The 21,446-nt window shown below is 33.1% G+C and overlaps 1 protein-coding gene across 2 annotated transcripts; it reads left to right on the plus strand.

Moving 5' to 3' along the window:
* The first annotated feature begins 3,428 nt into the window (after window positions 1-3,428).
* Window positions 3,429-6,512, plus strand: LOC105794580 (protein terminal ear1 homolog). 2 transcript variants are annotated; one of them, XM_052628469.1, is made up of 5 exons: window positions 3,429-4,522; window positions 5,136-5,373; window positions 5,486-5,605; window positions 5,701-5,842; window positions 5,926-6,512. In XM_052628469.1, exons 1-5 carry the CDS (start codon window positions 3,787-3,789, stop codon window positions 6,295-6,297), a joined length of 1,608 nt encoding a protein of 535 aa, XP_052484429.1. In that variant the 5' UTR covers window positions 3,429-3,786; the 3' UTR covers window positions 6,298-6,512. The 2 variants fall into 2 exon arrangements, with proteins under 2 accessions (XP_052484429.1, XP_012479283.1); XM_012623829.2 differs by having other exon boundaries at window positions 3,430-4,522; window positions 4,698-5,373.
* Window positions 6,513-21,446: the final 14,934 nt, after the last annotated feature.

Below are 21,446 nucleotides of genomic sequence, written 5' to 3' on the forward strand. Positions count from 1 at the left end.
CATAATTTCATGAAAAATTTTACATTTATTCAATTTGGTCCCTAATGTTACAAAACAAACAAACAAGCTTAACTAACTTTACAATTTAGTCATTTTCACAATCTAAACTCAATATCTATCAATTTCAAGATTAATTAATCAATTAATCAACATGGAAACTTGCTAAAATTTTAACAATTGATCAAATTGGTACATGGGCTAGCTAAATCAAGCTCCCATAATCCAAAATCTATAAAAATTACATGAAAAAGGGTTTGTTTACCTTGAATTTTGCTTGTTCGAATGTTATGAAAGCTTTGAAGTTTTCTTTGGTTTTCAACTATGGTGGATGTTTAAAAGATAGAGAAGAAGAAGATGATTCTTAACTTCGGATTAAAAATTGATTTCAAATACTCTCATTAGGGACCTTATAATTTATATTTCTAGCATAATTTCATGACAAATTTTATATTTATTCAATTGGGTCCCTAATGTTACAAAATTAACAAACAAGCTTAACTAACTTTACAATTTAGTTCTTTTCACAATCTAAACTCAATATCTATCAATTTCAAGGTTAATTAATCAACATGAAAACTTGCTAAAATTTTAACAATTGATCAAATTGGTACATGGGCTAGCTAAATCAAGCTCCCATAATCCAAAATCTATAAAAATTCCATGAAAAAGGGGTTGTTTACCTTGAATTTTGCTTGTTCAAATGTTATGAAAGCTTTGAAGTTTTCTTTGGTTTTCAACTATGGTGGATGGTTAAAAGATGGAGAAGAAGATGATAAATTATTTCACTTTTATAATTTAGTCCCTGAGCTTTAATTAAGTATTTTATCGGCTAAATTATTCGACTGTTCCTCAATATATTTTTATATTAACTCCATAAATATTCCTATTTTATATTTACGGACTCAGTTTATGAAAATGAGGTTCTGAAACTATATTTTTCGGTACCACTGAAAATCGGATCATTACAACTTTGATTGTTTTTTATAAAACTTTAAGTGGGAGAAGAAAAGAAAACTCACATATGCTTTAATATATATATTTTAACATGCAAATGTTAATATTTTGTATTCATTTCATTTATATAATATTTATTAAATATTGATTTCTCGATTGCATATGCCTTGAATTGATTTTATTAAGGGAATCCATGTTTTGAAAATGTCTAAATGATTTGTAGGTATTTCAAAATGCAAATTTCTCTTAAATTTTGTTATATAAAAAAAAGATTTTTAGCATTCATTTATAAAGCTTTTGATATAATAACATTTAAGATTTTTTTTCATATTATTCCTCAAGTCTTTTATGTTGGAAAACAAAAGAAATATCTTGGTAAATATTTTAAGTGTTACAAATACTCAAAACATGTTCTCAAAATGATCGTTTTTACCAAATGTTTTGAGTTGATTCTAAGTTGTTTTAAAATGTTTTAAAACATTATAAGGTAATAAAAAATATTACAATATATTCATGGAGTAAATGTTACATGCTCACTTATAGATGAAATGATTCATTAAGGCGTTGTTGGATATATTGATTCTAATTTCATTGGTAGTTGGAGTTGTATCATGGAAGAGTACAAAACGAACTATCACAACTACTTTTACTATTAAGGCAATATTTATTACATGAGCAATCCAATTGAGAATTTTTATTTTAGGATTTAGAATTATTGGTTATGTATTAAGATTTATGAAATTATTTTGTGATAACTTAATTGTTGTTTGCTTCTCTAAAGGCAACAAGTGCTCTAGTAAGCAAAAACACTTTAAGATAACTTATTGTTAGAGAAAGGGTGTGTGTGAAATAGAAAGTGTTCATATAACACTCACCTCATGGTTATAGACCCTTATTCAAAAAAGAAAGAGAGAAAATGGTTATACACTCATTAACTAAGAATTTGGCCTAAAATGCATAATGTGTATGTGTCCACTACTAGTCCAATTAATAGTTTTAATTGGACACATGAAAGCTTGTTCTTGTCTACTTGTGCTCATTATATGTGACAAAAATATTGTGGTGTTTTGACATTAGAGTTAGGACCTTATGGAACATGAATATAAGTGTATATAGTTCATCTTCTTCCTCATTATGATTTGACTAGATAAATACTATTATTGTGATGCATAGAAGGAATTATATTTGTAATGATATAAAACCACCATGATTTTTAGTAGTTACTTTTTTAATTAAGTATAGTTTGATCATTATAGTAATTAAAGTGCCTACATCAAAAAAAGACTTATTTGACCATTTGGCAAAGTGAGAGAATGTTGGAATTTGTGGCCTTTATGGCTACATAAAATATTATTGAGGGGATTTTCAATCTCTTGGGGAGACGTGGTACCCATCCTACCAATTCAACCCATATATGCTATAGGACATGGGTTCAAATCTCACCAAACACAAAATGTGAATTTGCATGATGGGTAAAGGTGCTTCCCTTTCATAAACTCGACACAAAATTTTGATGAAGGCAAGAGACAAAGTTTAGGGTTAAAATTGAGCATAAACAGCCTAAGCCCAATACTAAACATGCTAAGAGGGACTCACAACTTCTTATTAATAGGTTAAAAATCCCTTCAACAACTATGTTGACCAAAGTCATGTACTATATACTTAGACATTAATAGGTACATTGACTAAAATCATATATCTTTAAAGTACATATATTGAATTTTAGTAGGTACATTAACCAAATTATGCATCTTTAATGACTAATATATGATTATGGTTAATCTCTTTGGATTAAGCAGTATCACATAAAAATAATTAATGTACTTGTACATTTATATACCAAAGGAGGAAGAATAGGCATCTACATTAACAAGGTGATGTTTTATGAAAGAACAATGTGTAAATGTTAAGGGTTCAATTTTTAAAATTAAGACTAAATTGACACAATATATAAGCGTTAAGGGTTTAAATTGTTATTATGCTAATTTTAAAACTACACATCAACTTCTCAGTAATCATTTATCAACGATGATTGAAAAAAATCAAATAATTATTTTATAACTTTTGATAATTGAATGATGAAAAAGAAATTTCCTAATAATTGGATATCTCAATTCAATTAATTATCGGAAGAATAATACATAGATGCGGATGTAAAAGAATAAATGAGGGTGCACTGCACTGTGCTCAAAATAAAAGCAGAGGAGGAGAAGCGATTAGTCTGTCCGAGTCTGACTCTCTGATTAGTCAAAAATACTAAAGATGAAAAGAAAAAAAGTAATACTCACATGCAGCAATGCTTATTATTACTCAACCCGCACCACACATTTCATTTGTTTGGCCACGTGTACGGTCCAAATTCTTAATCAACCCCGGAATCACTACAAGGATCATGATCAAAATCCAAAAACAAAAACCCAGAAAGTAAGGGGCTTTATTCACTCTAAAAAAACTCATCATCTTTCCCATGAGGTGGCAATTCGGGAGACGACGACACTTTTGGCAACCTTTTCTTGTTTCCTGGAAACCGAGTATATAGCGAAAAGGAAAGGGAGAAAAACCCCAAAACCCTCCCAATCCATTCTCTCCTTTTCGTTTTTACTTACACTTCGACTACCAACTTTAATGAGTTTTTCTTGGACATGGAAAACGACAACAATACAAACAAAGAAAATGTTTTCTTGGGCTTTTAATTTCCCAAGCTGAACTCAGATAAAAGAGAACAGCTTTCTCATAAATATACTTTCTCGGCTCCTTTTTATCTAGTTGAAGAAAAGCTTTTTTTTTTTTCCTTTGAGTGGTGGACTACCGGTTCTCCGCCCTGAAACAGCCATGGGGGAAACCGGTACAGTCCGGTTCCCTGGAAACCTTGACCCGGCAGCACAAGAATTTTGGCCCGCCCAAAACGTAGTTTGCCAACCCCAATTTCCTCTCTACAGACCTCCCCAACTTTACTACCCATACGCTGCGTCTCCAACGGTACCGTTTTGCAGCGGCGGCGTACCGCAGTTCCATGCTGCCCTGCCTCTACATGCACCTGTAGCTGTACCTGCACCAACTCCTTTCGTCACTACAGCGTCCATGGTGGTTGCACCGCAGCTGCCACTTCCACCTCCGACGGCGGCGGCGGCGTCGAGGGCTTTGGTTTTGACGTTGGTTCCATGTGATGTGAGCGAGTCAAAGGTGAGGAAAGAATTGGAAGTGTTCGGGGAAGTACGCGGGGTCCAGATGGAAAGAGTCCGAGAAGGGATCGTGACCGTCCATTTCTACGACCTGAGATATGCGGAGAAAGCGTTGAAAGAAATACGCGAGCAGCACATGCAAGAGCAAGCAAGGGTTCGAGACCAGTACACTGCGGCTGCTACCGGGTGCGAACCAGGTGTGTCCAACGCGTGTGTTCCACTCCCTTCTGCGCGTGGACTCATAGCCGGGAGGCCTGTCTGGGCCCACTTCACTATTCCGGCAAGCAATGCTGTCCCTGAGGGGAATAATCAAGGAACTGTTGTGGTGTTCAATTTGGACACCGCCGTTTCAATTTCTCAACTCCAAGAAATTTTCCAAGCTTATGGTAAGTTTCGGTTCATTTCTTGTCTTTTATGTTCGCTTGCTTTGTTTGGGTTTTTGTTGTTCAATCTATTTTGTTTTGCTCCTTGGGAACCGGGGGGGGGGGTTGATACTTTGATTAGCAGTCAAAGATATTTTCATGCTTTGTTCAAAATTTTGCAACCTGGTTTGTTGTTTAGGCCCAGTGAAGGAACTGAGAGAAACACCATTGAAGAAACACCAAAAGTTTGTGGAGTTTTATGACGTAAGGGATGCAGCTAAGGCTTTGAGAGAAATGAATGGAAAAGAAATTAATGGGAAGCAAGTTGTAATTGAATTTAGTCGACCCGGAGGATATAGCAGGAAGTTCTTCAATAGTGATAACAACGTTAACAAAATTAACGCTTTTACAGCTTTCACTGATAAATATAATCCCCATACGAGAAATCCCAAGTACTCATCTTCTCCCCCACCTCCCCCGCCGCTGCCTCGTAAATTCTCTGCTAGGTTTTCTTCCAACGATATACCTCGTTCTTTTCTTCCTCGAAACCAATCGCCTACTGTGAAACCTTTGAATTCTAGTAAAGGAAACCCTAATATGAATAATGACAGCAAGTGTTCCGTTGTTGAAACGGCAGTGGTTAAAGACAAGGTCGGGAGCGGCGGAGGTCCAAAAAAGACTGTAAAGAAGAACCAAAGCAACTCATCAACGGTAGCTAAGCACAACCAGCAGCTGTGTCGGGGCAGGCCATGGAAAGGTAGACAGTCGAAGAAATTTGATCCTCGTTTCCTTATAAGCGAAGATGCCATGGTGGGATCTGATTCTAAAGATTCCAGGACCACTGTCATGATCAAGAACATACCCAACAAGTATAGGTTGGTCTTTTTCACTAACTACCACTTAAAAGTAGCTAATAAAATGATTGCATTTTCGGTTTCTTGTTGGAAATTCGGGGAAGTTTTCATCTTTTAATTTTGCATGTTGCAGTAAAAAATTGTTGTTGAACATGTTGGACAATCACTGCATTCACTGTAACGAGCAAATAGCTGAGGACGACGATCAGCCTTTATCTTCCTACGATTTCGTCTACCTCCCCATCGATTTTAAGTAATTTTCTTTCCTTTTCTTCCTTTTTTTTTATTATCTCAATTTGTAAGAGCATTGCATAATTCATTAACATTTTTTTGGTTTAAACAAAACAGCAACAAGTGTAATGTAGGGTATGGATTTGTGAACATGACATCTCCGCAAGCAACATGGAGGCTTTACAAGGCATTTCATCATCAACATTGGGAAGTTTTCAACTCCAGAAAAATCTGTGAAGTAACTTATGCGAGAGTTCAGGTTTTTTTTTTCTTCGTTTTCTTTCTTCTAATATTTTCATTTGTTGGATCAAATTAAAAGTATAAGATTGATTGTTGGTTTAGGGATTGGAGGCGTTGAAAGAACATTTTAGGAACTCAAAATTCCCATGCGAAATGGAACACTATCTACCAGTTGTATTTTCGCCACCTCGAGACGGAAAACAACTGACTGAGCCACTTCCTATGGTTGGTCAAAAGCAGCAATCCCCCAACAGTGGTCCCTCAGCCAAAGACAATGAAGAAGACGAAGATGATTATGATCACTACGATCATAGCGGTGATGAGAGTTGTAACGAAAATCCGCTTGCTGATGATGATAATACTGCAAATTCTGCTCAAGAAGAAAATAATGTCAACAGTATCAATCATTTAAAATACTGGGATTCCGATGATACGGTTGACCAGCACGAAGAATTCCCTCAGCAATCACTGTAGCCTAAGGCCAAGGAAAAAGAAAAAACAAGAAAAAAGGATTGTAGCTGTTGTAAGCATGAACAGTAGTGAAAAGGTTAAAACGCTGAAGCAAATATTATCTGTCTGTGATTTTTCTTACGACTATTACATTTGTTTTGGGACTTGCTACTTCCAACTACATGGACACATTGTCATGAAGAAGTGAATGAATTCAAAGTAATCTTAGTTTACTGCAACCAAGGAAGGCAGTGTGGATTCATAGCTGTTAAAACTGGCCGCACCAGCCAATGCCCAATGGTTTGTTGAGCACCGAGCCCTCTCTTTCATATAGCTGACCAACCCCCAACGCCAGCCTGAACCTTGCTGTCATTCTCTTTTTATCTTTCAGGCTATCATCTGGGGCTATCCATTATCTCCATTTACTTCCGTCCCTTTTGAACCTCTTACCTGTAGCTTTCTTGATGGATCTTAATTACCATGATAAAGCTATTAAGTCTATATATTGTAGATTCAGAAAATTCACAAATCGGATTTTGGGTCTAATTAAATTCTTCTTTAACGTGTACATGATAAGAAAAAAAACGGAAGCATCTGTTTATAATAGTTTATTAAGGAGGAGGGAAGAAAGAGACCAATGGATAAAGAGAAGGTTTCTTGATTCTTCTTCTTCTACCGTCTTTATTTGTTGGGAAGGAAAGGATTTCTTTTCTTCTTCCTTCTGGTTAACAGATAGAGATTAGCTCGTTTATCTAAGCGAATGTAGAAATGTATTATTAATATGCAAATAAATCATGTGGCGTTGGCTTCGGTTGTGGCTGGCAGAAAACAAAGAGGCTTTGCCTTTGACGTAAACCTCTTTCCTCCCTTACTATTCTTTCCCATAATTATTCTCCTTTCACCAATCGTATATTTTATAACACGATAATTTAATTTGGTTTATCGTTCTTCATTACTAAAATTACCTTTTTATGATATGCTAATTTCAATTACAAAGTTTTAGACATATCTTATATTTAAGGCTAACAAATTTGATTTTTTAGTATAATAATTTATTTGATCCTTCAAATTTACAAAATGTTATTCTAGTTTTTCATTTAATTGCCTTTTTGTTTTTAAACTTGTATTGTTTTTGTTAAATCACCCTCAAACTAATGGAAAACTTCTTTTTTTAACTTCATTGATGTGGGATGTCACATAAGCAATTAATTAATTTTTAAATTTTAAAATTTAAAAAATATAAAATTACTTTTAAAATTTAAAATCACTAAAATTATTTAAAAGAAATATTTTAAAATTTAATTTAATGCTGACTTATCATCCACATGTATAACAAATGTTAACTTTTCCATCTTGATAAAAAAATACAAATTGAAAAAATAAAAAATTAAATGGTTCAGTAAAATTGAAAAGCGAAAATATTTTCCTTTAAGTTTCGGTTTTAATTCCTGTGGATAAGAGAGTTTTGTTTGGTTTGGAATCCAAGTCTACTCAATTCTAGAGTCAAAATTAAAAAATTTAAATATAAAGTTACAATTTACATGCTTGTAACGTATGCCATTTATGACTACACTAGTGGCTTATTTAATTATTAATAATATTTGAGATTACTTAAAATTTGATATCTTAATAAGATTTTATAATATAATTTGATTAACATTAATATGGTTGTCAATATAAGAAAACGTGAATTCAAACACATTAATACGTTTTATTTTCCTATTTAAAATTAATAAAAAATTATAAATACTTCTAAACATTATATATAAAAACCTTTTATCATCCATAAAATTGTTGTTATATAATATACAAAACTAAAGACAGTGTTTAATTATGCCCATGTTCTATATTAAAATGTTCATATCATATCCTATTTTAATTATTTTTCTATTATGTTTATGTCGAGTATTTTATTGGGCTCCGAACTAGCATATTCATATACACTGCTCTAAAATATACTTTTTTTCTTCCCTGAAAATACAATATCGTTAACATAAACGACTACCCTAATTCTAAGTATTAAATGTGTCGTTGTAGTTAAATTTTGTTACTTGAGATTGTTTTATTAGTTTAATGGATGAATTTAGCATTATTCAGTTTAAATGTGATTGACTTTTAAATGAAAACTAACAAATTAAAACCTTCCTTCAATCTTATTTATTAAAGGATGAGTTTGGATTAGTGATATATTTACCTGTGGTTAGTGCAAAAATAATAATGACGGTGAGATTAGATACTATAACGATACTGTAGCTTGAGAAAAAAAGCAAGCTAAACGCACTGTCCATCCAAACTCACCCTAAGTGTTTTACTGAAAATTGGTGTCACCCTCAATCGGGTTACCAACTCGATTAGAAAATTAGAAAAATACTCTTTCACAATTAAAAAATAAGTTATACTATTTGAAAGTATTTTAGTATTTTCATTTTAAGAAAAACCAATTAAAATATGCATATAATTAGATTTGAACCCATGCCATTTTAATTAGTAAAACCTTGAATTCACCCCTTAATCAAAACTTCATTTTAATATATTTTATACATTTTTATTTTAATATGCATAAGTTATTGTCTCCATTAGATGTATATGTCTATACTGACTATTTAATAAGTGTTTTACTGAGTTGGTGTCACTCTCAACCGAGTCACCAATTCGATTAAGAAATTATGAAAAATGTCATTCCGTAATTAAAATAAGTTATACTATTTGAAGGTATTTTAGTCTTTTCATTTTAGCAAAAACCAATCAAAACATGCATATAATGGAATTTGAACTCGCACCATTTTGATTAATAAAACCTTAAATTTATCGCTCAACCAAAACTTCATTTTGATGTATTTTATACAATTTTATTTTATTATGCATAAGTTATTATCTCCATTAGTTGTGTGTGTGTATATTAATAATGTTATTAATTGAGTTAATGTCACAAGTCAATTTGACACGAACTCATAATTGTTGACAAAACCATGATAAATAATTACAGTGCATGTAATATTGTTTATCTAATATATTTATGTGTTTAAATTTTGTTATATTCACGATTTAATCTTTTTTAATATGATACATTAATTAGTTTCAAACCATACATTTCATTATTTATTTTATGTTATTTTTAAACACATATTTGCATTCTAAGTCCGTGGTTTCCACATGCACATGTGTGTGATAGGATTGCTAATATTAATAATGTTATTAATTGAGTTGGTGTCATAAGTCAACGATACTAATTCACAATTGATGACAACACCGTGATAAATAATATTAGTATATTTAGTATTATTAATCTTATGTATTTATATTATTAATTTCATGTGTTATTATTATTAATTAGTTTCAAACCATACATTTTATTATTTATTGTATGTTTTTTAAATACATATCGTAGTTTAAATCCGTGATTTTCACATGCATACACGTGTAATAAAATTTATAGTGTATATAAAAATTTATATCAATTTCATTCAAAACAAAAAATTTTAAAAAATGAAAATTTTTAAACGTTAAAATTTAATGATAGATTATTTAAAAACATTGACAAATTTTTTTATTTTTATGCTCATTTTACGATTTATGTTCCAGGTTCTTGACTAGCTCTCCTAACAATATTATATCTAAAATTTTAACCTGCAACCAACCAAATTATACTGTTTTCCTCCATTGAAGAAGCAAAGCAAATTATTTTACAATCTGTAATATAATATATAAAAAGAAATCAAGTTCAAACTTCAACATTTCTTTTTCAAACTTGAAATTCAATCATAGACTTTTCTACAATTGACATCATCCCTCAGCAGAGGCTAGACATAGGCAGTAGGCATTGAACCCAAAAATGAAAAGAAAGACAAACACTGGTCCCACTATCTCCATGTGAACCATTGATGGTCCATGGCATTGAGACTTCCCCAGAATTTCATTGTGTCTTGGAGCCCCATATCTCTGCCAAACTCTGAGCCAACCAGCTTTGCTGATGAACCTTTAAGAGGGGGGTTCGACAAGTGGACCATCTGATGCTTGCCCACGTCCCTTCGGTTTGGTATGGGTTTTGTTTTTTAGGTTTAGGGTTAAATTTTGGCAAACACGGTTCGGTTTCAACCTCGTATTGTTGGTGTCAAACAATGCTGACAGTTGTTTTTAAACTGTGTTTGACCTGTTCCATGCAAAGACAAATATCTAGTCTTGTGATCAGATCAGACATAAAGCCAAACCCAAGTAAATCAAATGTATGTCCATGTTACAGGAGCCTGACCAGTTGTGTTGTTTTCAATTTCAGGAACCCGGCCTGACTCTCTTTCACTTGTCTACGTAAGGCATTAACTTCCTTTGTAATTGGAAGCTAGACCCCTCCTCTTTCCTAACACCTATAGTGTAACGTTATTTTCTTCACCTTGATATATTGTTGGAAAATTTGTGACCTATAGTTTAATTTCACTCGTAAATCAACGATATGTAAACAATTCATAGACATAATTTGTTAGGAATGGCAGTGAAAGGTATAAATTTGCTAGTTCAAGATCAGACCCAAAAGGACAAGAACAGGCTGGTTCAAAACACTGTGGTGGTCCAACAAGTCACTCAGAATACCCTTTTTTAGTATTTTAGATTTGAAATAAATTCAACCTTCGACTATAACTAAAATTTCAGATTGATTTTTTAAAGTTTTTTTTAGAACTAGTATATAAATTATCAATTTTCTTTCATTTTATTCAAAGAGTGAATATAAGACATGGCACATTTTAGAAACACCGATATTGTTTTTTTAGAAATGTGCCTTGTCTTATATTCTTATTGGCTGATATTGTTTTGAAAAATAGATACTAACTTTATAGTTTAAGTAAAACTTCTGGTAAAAAAAAAATAGAACTTTTAACAATCAATATGAGAATTGAGGTATAGTTTAACAGCTAATTTACTAATAATAAATTTAATTTTTTATCAGAAACAATTATATGAATATTTAGTTCTGAAGACTTTCAAAGTTGGAACTTTTTATTTTGGATTTTGGGAAAAAAATAAACTTTTAAATTTGTTTATTGATAATACCATACTAACATAATATTTCAAACGAATCAAACCTTATGGTAGCTAGTACTCTAACTATATATATGTCATTCGTTCCCGGACCTAAAAAAAAAAAAAAAAAACCTAGGTTACAAAGAATTTTTTTGGTAAATTACATTGTTAGCCCCTCAATTGTTAGCAAATTTCTCTTCTAATCACTCAATTGAAAAAACTTATAATTTTGTTACTAATTTTATCAAAATCCACTTTTTAGGTATATTATCCTTTAAGGACTAGTTTGGCATTGTTGTTGTAACAACCTGTTTTCAGTAGTGTCGGAAATAGTGGTTTCGGGACCACGATTTCGATAAGTGATTCATTATTTTATTATTTATTTAATGTTTATAGGGTTATATGAGAGTTGTATTAAATTTTTGTTAAGAAATTTTAAAGCTTAAATAGTTAATTAAGTAAAAAAGATTAAATTGAAAAAAGTGAAAAAGTTGATTTCCATTAGTTAATGGGGTGAAATAGCTTTGAAAAGGTAAATTAATGGACTTGGATGGTAATTACACCATATTCTAAGTTAGTGGATGTTTATGGATAGGTTTTAGTGTATTTATAATAGTTTTTAAAGGTTAATTTTGTAATTTAATAATTAAATGATATGTAAAACAAAACAAAAAGTAAAAATTTGTGTCATCTTCCCCAATTTGCTATACAAAACCGACTCTACCATAGTTGAGAAGCAAAAGTTTCGGCCAAGCTTTGCTTTGGATGCATGGTATGTGTTTGATGCTCGTTTTTAATGATTTATACATTTTTGAGCTCGTATTAGCTTAATTTAGTTGGCTCGGGGGGTTAATTTATAAAAAAATTAAAGATTGAGGGACTTTCCATGAATGTGTTTGAATGTATTTTGGGTTTAATTAATAGATTATTAAACTTGATTATTAAATAAACTTGTTTTGTTAAGTGATTTTTGATAAATTTAAGGTTAAGGACTAATTTATTAAAAGAGTAAAAACATTGGTTTAAATGTGAAATTGTGTTAAATATAGGCTGTTAGGGAACCCTATGAAAATTGGTTTGCGTGGGATTTTCTTAATTGTGGTTAAATTGTAAGTTACTGGTTTTGGAACTAAATTGTATAAAAGGAAAAATATCAAGGGTAAAATTGTAAATTAATGAAGGGTATAATTGTATAAAATTTCTTATTAGGATGCTGGAATTGTAATAATTGAGTTGAATTATTATTTAGATTAAGAAACGAGCCAATGGAACTAGATCGAGGCAAATCTAAGGTGATGGGTTAGTTGTTGGATTTGTTTTTACAATAATTTTATCGAAGTAAGTTTGTATTATATATATATTGTTATATTAAATTCTTTGGCATTTGTTTTACTTTATTAGTTAAGGTGTTTGTGATTATATAGTGTTGGTTGATGGAAATTATTATTGAAATTGAGTTATACTGGAGATATTGTATTGGGTCTTGGACCCAACAAGCTTCGTGCCAGTGTATTGTGTCAAGCCTTGAGCCTAGCAGGTTTCATGCCGGTGCACTGAATTAGGCCTTGAGCCTAGCGAGCTTCGAGCCGGTGAATTGAATTAGGTCTTGAGCCTATAAGGCTTCGTGCCGATGAACTATATTAGGTAACTTGTATTGAAAATATTATTACAAGTATTCGATGTAATTCTAATAAGTTCAACGGGTAAGTAAAGGCTAATGTAAAGGAATGTATACAAAATGATGATTATTAATGTAACACCCCAAAATTGGGCCTAGAAAATTTAAGGATAAAATGGAAATTTGAGCTCTTATGTGCTAGAAATTTCATAAGCATGGTAATCGAAAATGTTTTCGTCTATTAGAAAATTAAAATGAGTTTTAAATACCTTTAATTTTGAAAATAGGATTGATTTGTAAAAGAGTAAAAAACTAAAGTTTTTAAGAGGCAATTAGACCAGATTTTAAAATTCAACCTAAAAACCTCCATTTATAGTTTTATTTTCATGTTAGTTCTTCTACATAACTTGTTCTTGCCATCCCTTTGTTTTTCCAACTCTTTCATTCAAAATTTTTTGCCAAACCTAAATTCCTTAAATTCGTATCACTTTCCAAATCATTAAATCTTCATAAAATCTAAGAAAAACACCCAAAAACACCATAGATTCCTCCATTGTCAAGATTATGAGTTTTTCGGGCTTTCAATAAATCGCTCGATTTTTTGTCAACTAAGGTAATGATTCAATTCCTAATTAGTTTTAAATGATATCTGGTCTTTTAAACGGTATTTTTAGCCATTAAATCGCATGTTTTAAATAAAAGCCAAAAATTGGGTCTTTAACGATGGATTTCGGGATCTTGGGTAAAAAAGTGGTTTCAAAGTGTTTTTCAACTTGTTTTAACATGATTAGAAGGTTGCTAAACTTACTTTAAAGTTTCGTTAAGGATTTCTAAGGTTTTAATGAGTTTTCATTAAAAATGCCTATTGTACGTCGAAAAATTTTGATACCATGAATTGAATAGTTTTGCGAAGTTTAAAAGTTGAGAATCAGATGTAGGTAAATAATTAGATGAATGGAATTCATTTCAGGCAAAAATATTAAGTATAGATCGAGATATTTGAATTTTAAGTTTTCTATGTTAAAGGTTTCAGTCAAAAGAGAACCTAGCTTAGGCTTGCGATTTTGGATTGTTTGATGTGAGTCTTTGGCTGAATGTTGATTGTGTTGTATGTGATTTACTTTTTTGAAGCATTGGAATCGATAGGACCTTCTACGAGTAAAGATAAATGTAAGGAAAAACTAGTTTGAGCTTTTGGCTTTTCAGCAAAAGCATAATTGGTGAGTGTTTGGAATAATTGCTTGTGGACATGATTCAATGCTTTATTTAGGAATTTAGTTGTAGCCTAAACCCTTACTCTAAATTCTAAGTGTAAGATTTCTCGTGCTCATGAATAAATTATGTATTATGTGCTTGTGTTATAGTGAAAATGTGAATTGAGATGATGTGCCATTACACGTGTTATGTGTTCATGATTACCATTGTGGAAGTGTATATGTAGGCACATCATACATGCTAAGTGACAGTGATTTTAATGTGCTAATGAATCGTATATGCAGTGAGAGTGAGCTGAAAATTGGTAAATAATATGTGTGTTTAATAACATATATTTTGGCATTGTGATTCTTGAGATCGTTGGATATAGTTGGCATGCCATAGGATTGTGAGTACTCATTTATATGTTATATGATTTGGGCGTTGAGGCCTTGGGACATGTTTGGAGAGATAAGGGAATGTGAGTTAAGCTCCATTCAACGAGACATGTTTGGTGTATTGGAAAGTGTTAGCTTTATGATTCACTTTTAGGACATGTTTAACTCTATGAGTCTATCTGATGTATTGGAGATCTGTGTATCCGATGAGTGGTGGTAGTGCCCACTTTTATGTTTCATAGCTCAAGTGCCAAATTATTTATAAATATGTTTGTGTGTATTGTGATGTATGCATGGATATGTATGTATTGTCTCTGTAAATAAACTATTGATTATGCATGAAAAGTAAAATATGTCAACTAAGTTGAGGCTGCTATAATTATGCTAATTAAATGTTTCACTAATGCTTGATGAACTATTTGCATGGTAGTTGTTCTAGGCATTCATTGATCTTATTAAGCTCACCTACTCACTTCTTAAACCATTGCAGATTAGTCGTGTCCCAGTATGAGCGGTGTGGTTTCTGAGGGGTGATCCAAGCAAGTTCATTTCTATTTTTCCGTATGTGTTATGTCATTGTTTACGTTTTGGGAATAAGGTAATGTGGTAGACTTTCATTGGTATTTGTCATGATGTTTTTGGATGCTTCCATAGACTATTCACTCTTAGGATTATGTGATTTGTTTCTGTGAAAAATATAATGTCGGTAATGACAATATATATCGCAAATAAAAGTAGAAATAGAAAAATAAAGAACACACAGATTTTAAGTGGAAACCCTTTCGGGAAAAAAACCACGGGCAGAGGAGAAGAAAATTCACTATGTCAAAAAAATTAATTACAAAAGGAGTAGACTATGCCTATTTATAGGCTTGTAAACCTTATTCTAATAGGAGTGAAACTCCTTATTCAAATAATATCAAATAGATGGAGTTTAATAAGGTTTAAAAAACCTTATTCTAAAATAAAATAAAAGAAGTATAATTCTATAGGGATTTTACTTTTATTTTATTTTACCACAGTATTTTATTTAAATAAGGATTTGGGTCACTTAATTCTAACAATCTCCACCTTGACACGAATTCTTAATGAACAAGTTCTTCACCGCGAACTCTCGACGAACAAGTTTCTCCACCTCTTCCATAAAACCCCTTAAGGGTTTATTTTCAACAATGAACACCAACCATGTCTAAGCAATGCTCAAACATGGTTATAGGAAGTGACTTGTCATCATATCTGCAGGATTTTCATGAGTACTAATTTTGCTCACAACAATATCACCACGAGCAATAATATCACGAACAAAATGATACCGAACATCAATGTGTTTTGTTCTCTCATGAAACATTTGATTTTTTGTAAGGAAGATGACACTCTGACTGTCACAAAATACTGTATTGATTTGAAGGTCTTCATTGAGTTCACTAAAGAGTCCCTTCAACCATATAGCTTCTTTACAAGCCTCAGTAATCGCCATGTACTCAGCTTCAGTGGTAGACAAAGCGACTGTAGTTTGCAAAGTGGCTTTCCAACTGATTGCACAACCTCCGATTGTAAAGACATAACTGGTGAGAGATCTTCTATCGAGGTCCCCAGCAAAATCAACATCAAAATACCCAATGACTCCATCTCTAGTTCTTCGAAACTGTAAGCAAACATCGTTAGTACCTCGTAAGTATCTTAAAACCCACTAAACTGCTTTCCAATGTTCTTTACCAGGATTCGCCATGTATCTGCTAACTGCACTAATTGCATATGATAAATCTGGACGTGAACAAACCATGGCATACATAAGAGATCCCACTGCACTAGAGTATGAAACATGTGACATGTACTCAATCTCATCATCTGATTGTGGAGACAAAGCCGATGAAAATCTAAAATGGGCTGCTAAAGGAGTACTAACAGGCTTAGCATTCTGCATATTGAATCTGGAAAGAACTTTCTCAATGTACCCTTTCTGACTTAGATACAATTTACTTGCTTTTCTATCCCTGAGAATCTCCATACCAAGTATCTTCTTTGCTGGTCCCAAGTCTTTCATCTCAAATTCTTAACTTAGTTGGGCTTTGACTTTTCTTATCTCTCCTTTATCTTTCGCTGCTATCAACATGTCATCAACATAAAGGAGTAGATACACAAATGAACCATTACTATTTTTCTTAAAGTAAACACAATTGTCAAAGCTACTTCTTTTAAAATCATGAGAAGTCATAAAGGAATCAAACCTCTTATACCACTGTCTTGGTGACTGTTTCAAACCGTAAAGGGACTTTTTCAGCAAGCAAACATAGTCCTCTTTTTTTGAAACTGTAAAACCCTCTAGTTGTTGCATGTAAATATCCTCCTCAAGTTCTCCATGCAAAAATACAGTTTTTACATCTAACTGCTCAAGCTCCAAATCATGCATGGCCACAATACCAAGCAAAGCTCGAATCGAACTATGCTTCACAACTGGAGAGAACACATCTGTGAAGTCCACTCCTGGAATTTGACTGTAACCCTTTACAACAAGCCTTGCTTTATATCTGGGTTCTTCAACTCTTAGAGTCCCTTCTTTCTTTTTAAACACCCATTTACAACGAACAACCTTTTACCTTTAGGAAGTTTCACAAGATCCCATGTTTGATTTTTGTGTAGTGATTCCATCTCCTCTTGCATAGCAAACATCCACTTTTCTGAGTCTTCACAACTAACCACCTTAGAATAATTAGATGGCTCTTGGTTTGCATGTATATCTTCAGCCACATTTAAAGCATAAGCAACTAGATTAGCCTCGATATACTTCTTTGGAGGTTTAATTTCTCTTCTAGTTTTGTTTTTGGCGATAGAGTATTGTGGTGAAGAAGCAACTCTATTTTGAATTTTTGTACTAGCTTTAGTAGTCGACTCTGTTGTAGATTCTAGATCAATCTGATGCTCCACCTGCTTTTGATTTTCTTTATTGGAAGAGTCTTTAAGAGATAAGTTAGGTATCATAGCAGTTTCATCAAAAACAACATCTCTTCTAATCACAACTTTTCTATTTTCAAGACACCATAACTTATACCCTTTTACACCAGCTTTATAACCAAGAAAAACACATTTAATAGATCTCGGTTCCAATTTTCCATTATCAACATGAGCATATGTAGGACAACCAAAGATCTTTAAATCAGAATAGTCAGCAGGATTACCAGACCATACCTCTTGCGGAGTCTTTTTCTCAATGGGGACGGATGGAGATCGGTTGATCAAAAAACATGCAGTAGATGCTGCTTCTGCCCAAAATGACTTTGATAAGTTGGCATTTGACAACATACATCGAACCTTCTCCATGATCGTTCTGTTCATTCGTTCTGCAACACCGTTTTACTGTGGAGTATGACGAACTGTCAAGTGTCTCATGATCCCTTCTGACTTGCACAGTTTATTAAATTCATTAGAACAGAACTCTAAGCCATTGTCTTTGCAGAGATATTTTATTTGCTTTCCCGTCTGGTTTTCAATCATGGTTTTCCAAGACTTAAATGCGGAAAACACATCACTTTTCTGCTTCAGGAAGAACGCCCACACTTTTCTGGAAAAATCATTAATAAAAGTTAGCATATAATTAGCTCCACCTCTCGAAGGCACTCTGGATGGCCCCCATAGATGATAATGAATATACTCTAACGTTCCCTTCGTGTTACGGATTCCTCTAGTGAATCGAACTCTCTTTTGCCTCCCAAAAATGCAGTGCTCACAGAACTTCAGTTTGCAAATTCCTTGCCCATCAAGAAGTCCTCTTTTGCTCAATTCTGCCATGCCATTCTCACTCATATGCCTTAGGCGCATATGCCAAAGTTTAGTAATATCATTATTTGACAAGGAAGAGGATGACACAACTACATCACCAGTCACAGTAGAACCCTGCAAAACATATAACTTGGCAGTCTTTCTTTATCCTTTCATCACAATGAGGGAACCTTTGGAAATCTTCAAAACCCCACTTTCAGCTGTGTATTTGTACCCTTTTGAATCAAGAGTACTTAATGAAATTAAATTTCTCTTTAATTCTGGAACATGTCGTACGTCACTGAGTGTTCTGACAACTCCATCAAACATTTTAACTCTAATTGTTCCAACACCTGCAATTCTACATGAAGCATTATTTCCCATCAACACAATACCTTCAGACACTGTTTCGTAAGTTGTAAACCAATCTCGATTGGGAGTCATGTGGAAGGTGCAACCCGAATCAAGGATTCACTCCTCGCTCACTTTGGAATTGTTGACAGAAGCGACTAGAAGTTCACCATCGTTGTAATCTTCTACAACATCAGCTTTACCAGAAATTTCTAGTTATTTTCCATTTTGATTCGCAGTCTCCCTTTTGATCTTGTTCTGTAGCTTATAGCACTCAGATTTAATGTGCCTTTTCTTCTTGCAAAAGTTATAAGTTTTACCTCTATTTGAAGACTTCGATCTACCCTTAGATTTACTGCGAGGATTCCGTTCTTGTGTCATTCCACGATCATCATCAGCATTTCGATCTTGTCTCCCATGAACAATAAGACCCTCTCTCTGAGAGTCGGTTTTAACTACAAGATGCTTCATCTTATCATACGAGGTTAAAGAATCATAAACCTCATCAACTGTGAGAGACTCGCGACTATATAAAATCGTATCTCTAAAGGTTGAATAAGACTGGGGCAACGAATAAAGTAGAATCAACCCTAGATCTTCCTTATCATACTGAACCTCCATGGCCTCCAAGTTTGAGAGAATTTCTTTGAACACTGTTAAGTGTTCGTGTACAGATGCACCTTCCTCCAAACGATGCAAAATTTCGTTAGACAAATGCAGATGTAACTGTGTTAACGCCTTTCGATCCTTGCGCTTCTTCTCTTCTTCCGTCAAAGTTGAAGGCATCTTATCTACCCCTATTAGGGCTTCCTCTAAGTCCATCTGTGCAAGAACTGCTTGCATCTTTATCTGCCACAACGCAAATCTGGTGTTACAATCCAACAACAGAATTTCGTACTTCAAAGATGTCATTACCGTGATTGAGATGAACAACTCGGAAGCTGTGATACCAGTTTTTGAAAAATATAATGTCGGTAATGACAATATATATCCCAAATAAAAATAGAAATAGAAAAATAAAGAACACATCGATTTTACGTGGAAATCCTTTCGGGAAAAAAACCACGGGCAGAGGAGAAGAAAATTTACTATGTCGAAAAAATTAATTACAAGAGGAGTAGACTATGCCTATTTATAGGCTTGTAAACCTTATTCTAATAGGAGTGAAACTCCTTATGCAAATAATATCAAATAGATGGAGTTTAATAAGGTTTAAAAAACCTTATTCTAAAATAAAATAAAAGAAGTATAATTCTATAGGGATTTTACTTTTATTTTATTTTACCACAGTATTTTATTTAAATAAGGATTTGGGTCACTTAATTCTAACAGTTTCGTATTAGGCTGATTACTACTTGGACCTAATTTTTATGTTGAAAACCCTATTATGGACGATTTGATGTTTATTTGATATAGTAATGGATGCATGTTGAGTAGATTTTGTGTTGGAACAGTCGTTAGGCTTATATGTGCTGTGTTTTTGAGGTTTGGAGCAGAGGTATTGATATTTGTGTATTAAAAAATATACCTCTGTGATTTTGAAATGTACAGGAAGTCAGAATCATAAATTGGTATCGATACCATATCACGAGTACCGATACTCGGGGTAAAATTATCGGTACCTTACAATTATCGATACTTTTCGTAAGGTACTAATAATTTTGGGTGTTTTATTTTTGGGAAAAAACATAATGCTATTTTGGTATCGATTTTTCATTCGGTATCGATACAATCGATACTGAATGAAGGAAATATCGATACTTATGTGCCAGAATCGATAGCTACGTACTTGATTGGAAAATTTTGCTAAGTGACCCTTATGTATGTACAAATGTTATTATATGATGCTTAAGGCATGTTTAGCAAGACTTAATGGTAATTAGGAGCATGTTTCACTTAAAACTCGAGCAAATACTAAAATGGATGATGTTTCTTCTATAATAAGCTTTTAATTGTTGTGAATGACATGGGACGGTGGTGTAGCATCCTGATATCCGGGCTCGGCGACCGGGCGAGTATAAGGTGTTATAGTTAATGATTTTATGATATGGTAAATTTGGAAATTGCAAGTGGATGGATAAGTAATAATCAATTATGTAACCAAGATGAACAAATGCAATTCAATTCATGAGATATGCCATATTTCTTTGGTGTTATATGCTTAAATTTTCTACTAATGATGTAGAATGTTGTGAATAGGAAAGTCAATTTAATGACCATGATTGAGTAATTAAATGTTGAGGAATGGTAAGTTCAAGTTTCTCTTATATGAGGTTACTAATAATTAGCTGCTTAAGTAATTGTTTACTTCTGTTTTGTACATCATCAGAAGCTCGATCGTTTGGAACCTTGTCAAAGTCTTATCACACTTTCCAACAATCACTTTGGTAGTTTTGGTTATTTTGAATTATGGTTATGAATGTCATGTATAGGGTTTGATGTCAATGAAGCCTTTTGATATGTTTTGGTTATGTGAATATATGGTTTAGTTTGGCTTGTTTAAGGGGCCTAAATTTGGAGCACACGGCCTGGGACACAGGGTGTCACATGGCCTTGTGCCACACACGGACACCTCACACGATTGTGTGTCATTTACATTTTAAGTGCAGGTTTCACACGGTCTGAGACACGACTTATGACACGACTTACAACACGGCCCTGTGTCTCAAAACACTTTGTCACATGGTCTAGAACACGACCTATGACACGGCTTTGTGACCCAACATCGAATATACACATAGTCTAGTACACGACCTGCGACACGGTCGTGTGACCCTATTTTAAATACACACACAGGCTAAGACATGGTTGTGTCTCCCTACTTCGAATGCACACAATGTCTA

The sequence above is a fragment of the Gossypium raimondii genome, chromosome 3, assembly GCF_025698545.1.
Source record: "Gossypium raimondii isolate GPD5lz chromosome 3, ASM2569854v1, whole genome shotgun sequence".
Classification (NCBI taxonomy): domain Eukaryota; kingdom Viridiplantae; phylum Streptophyta; class Magnoliopsida; order Malvales; family Malvaceae; genus Gossypium; species Gossypium raimondii.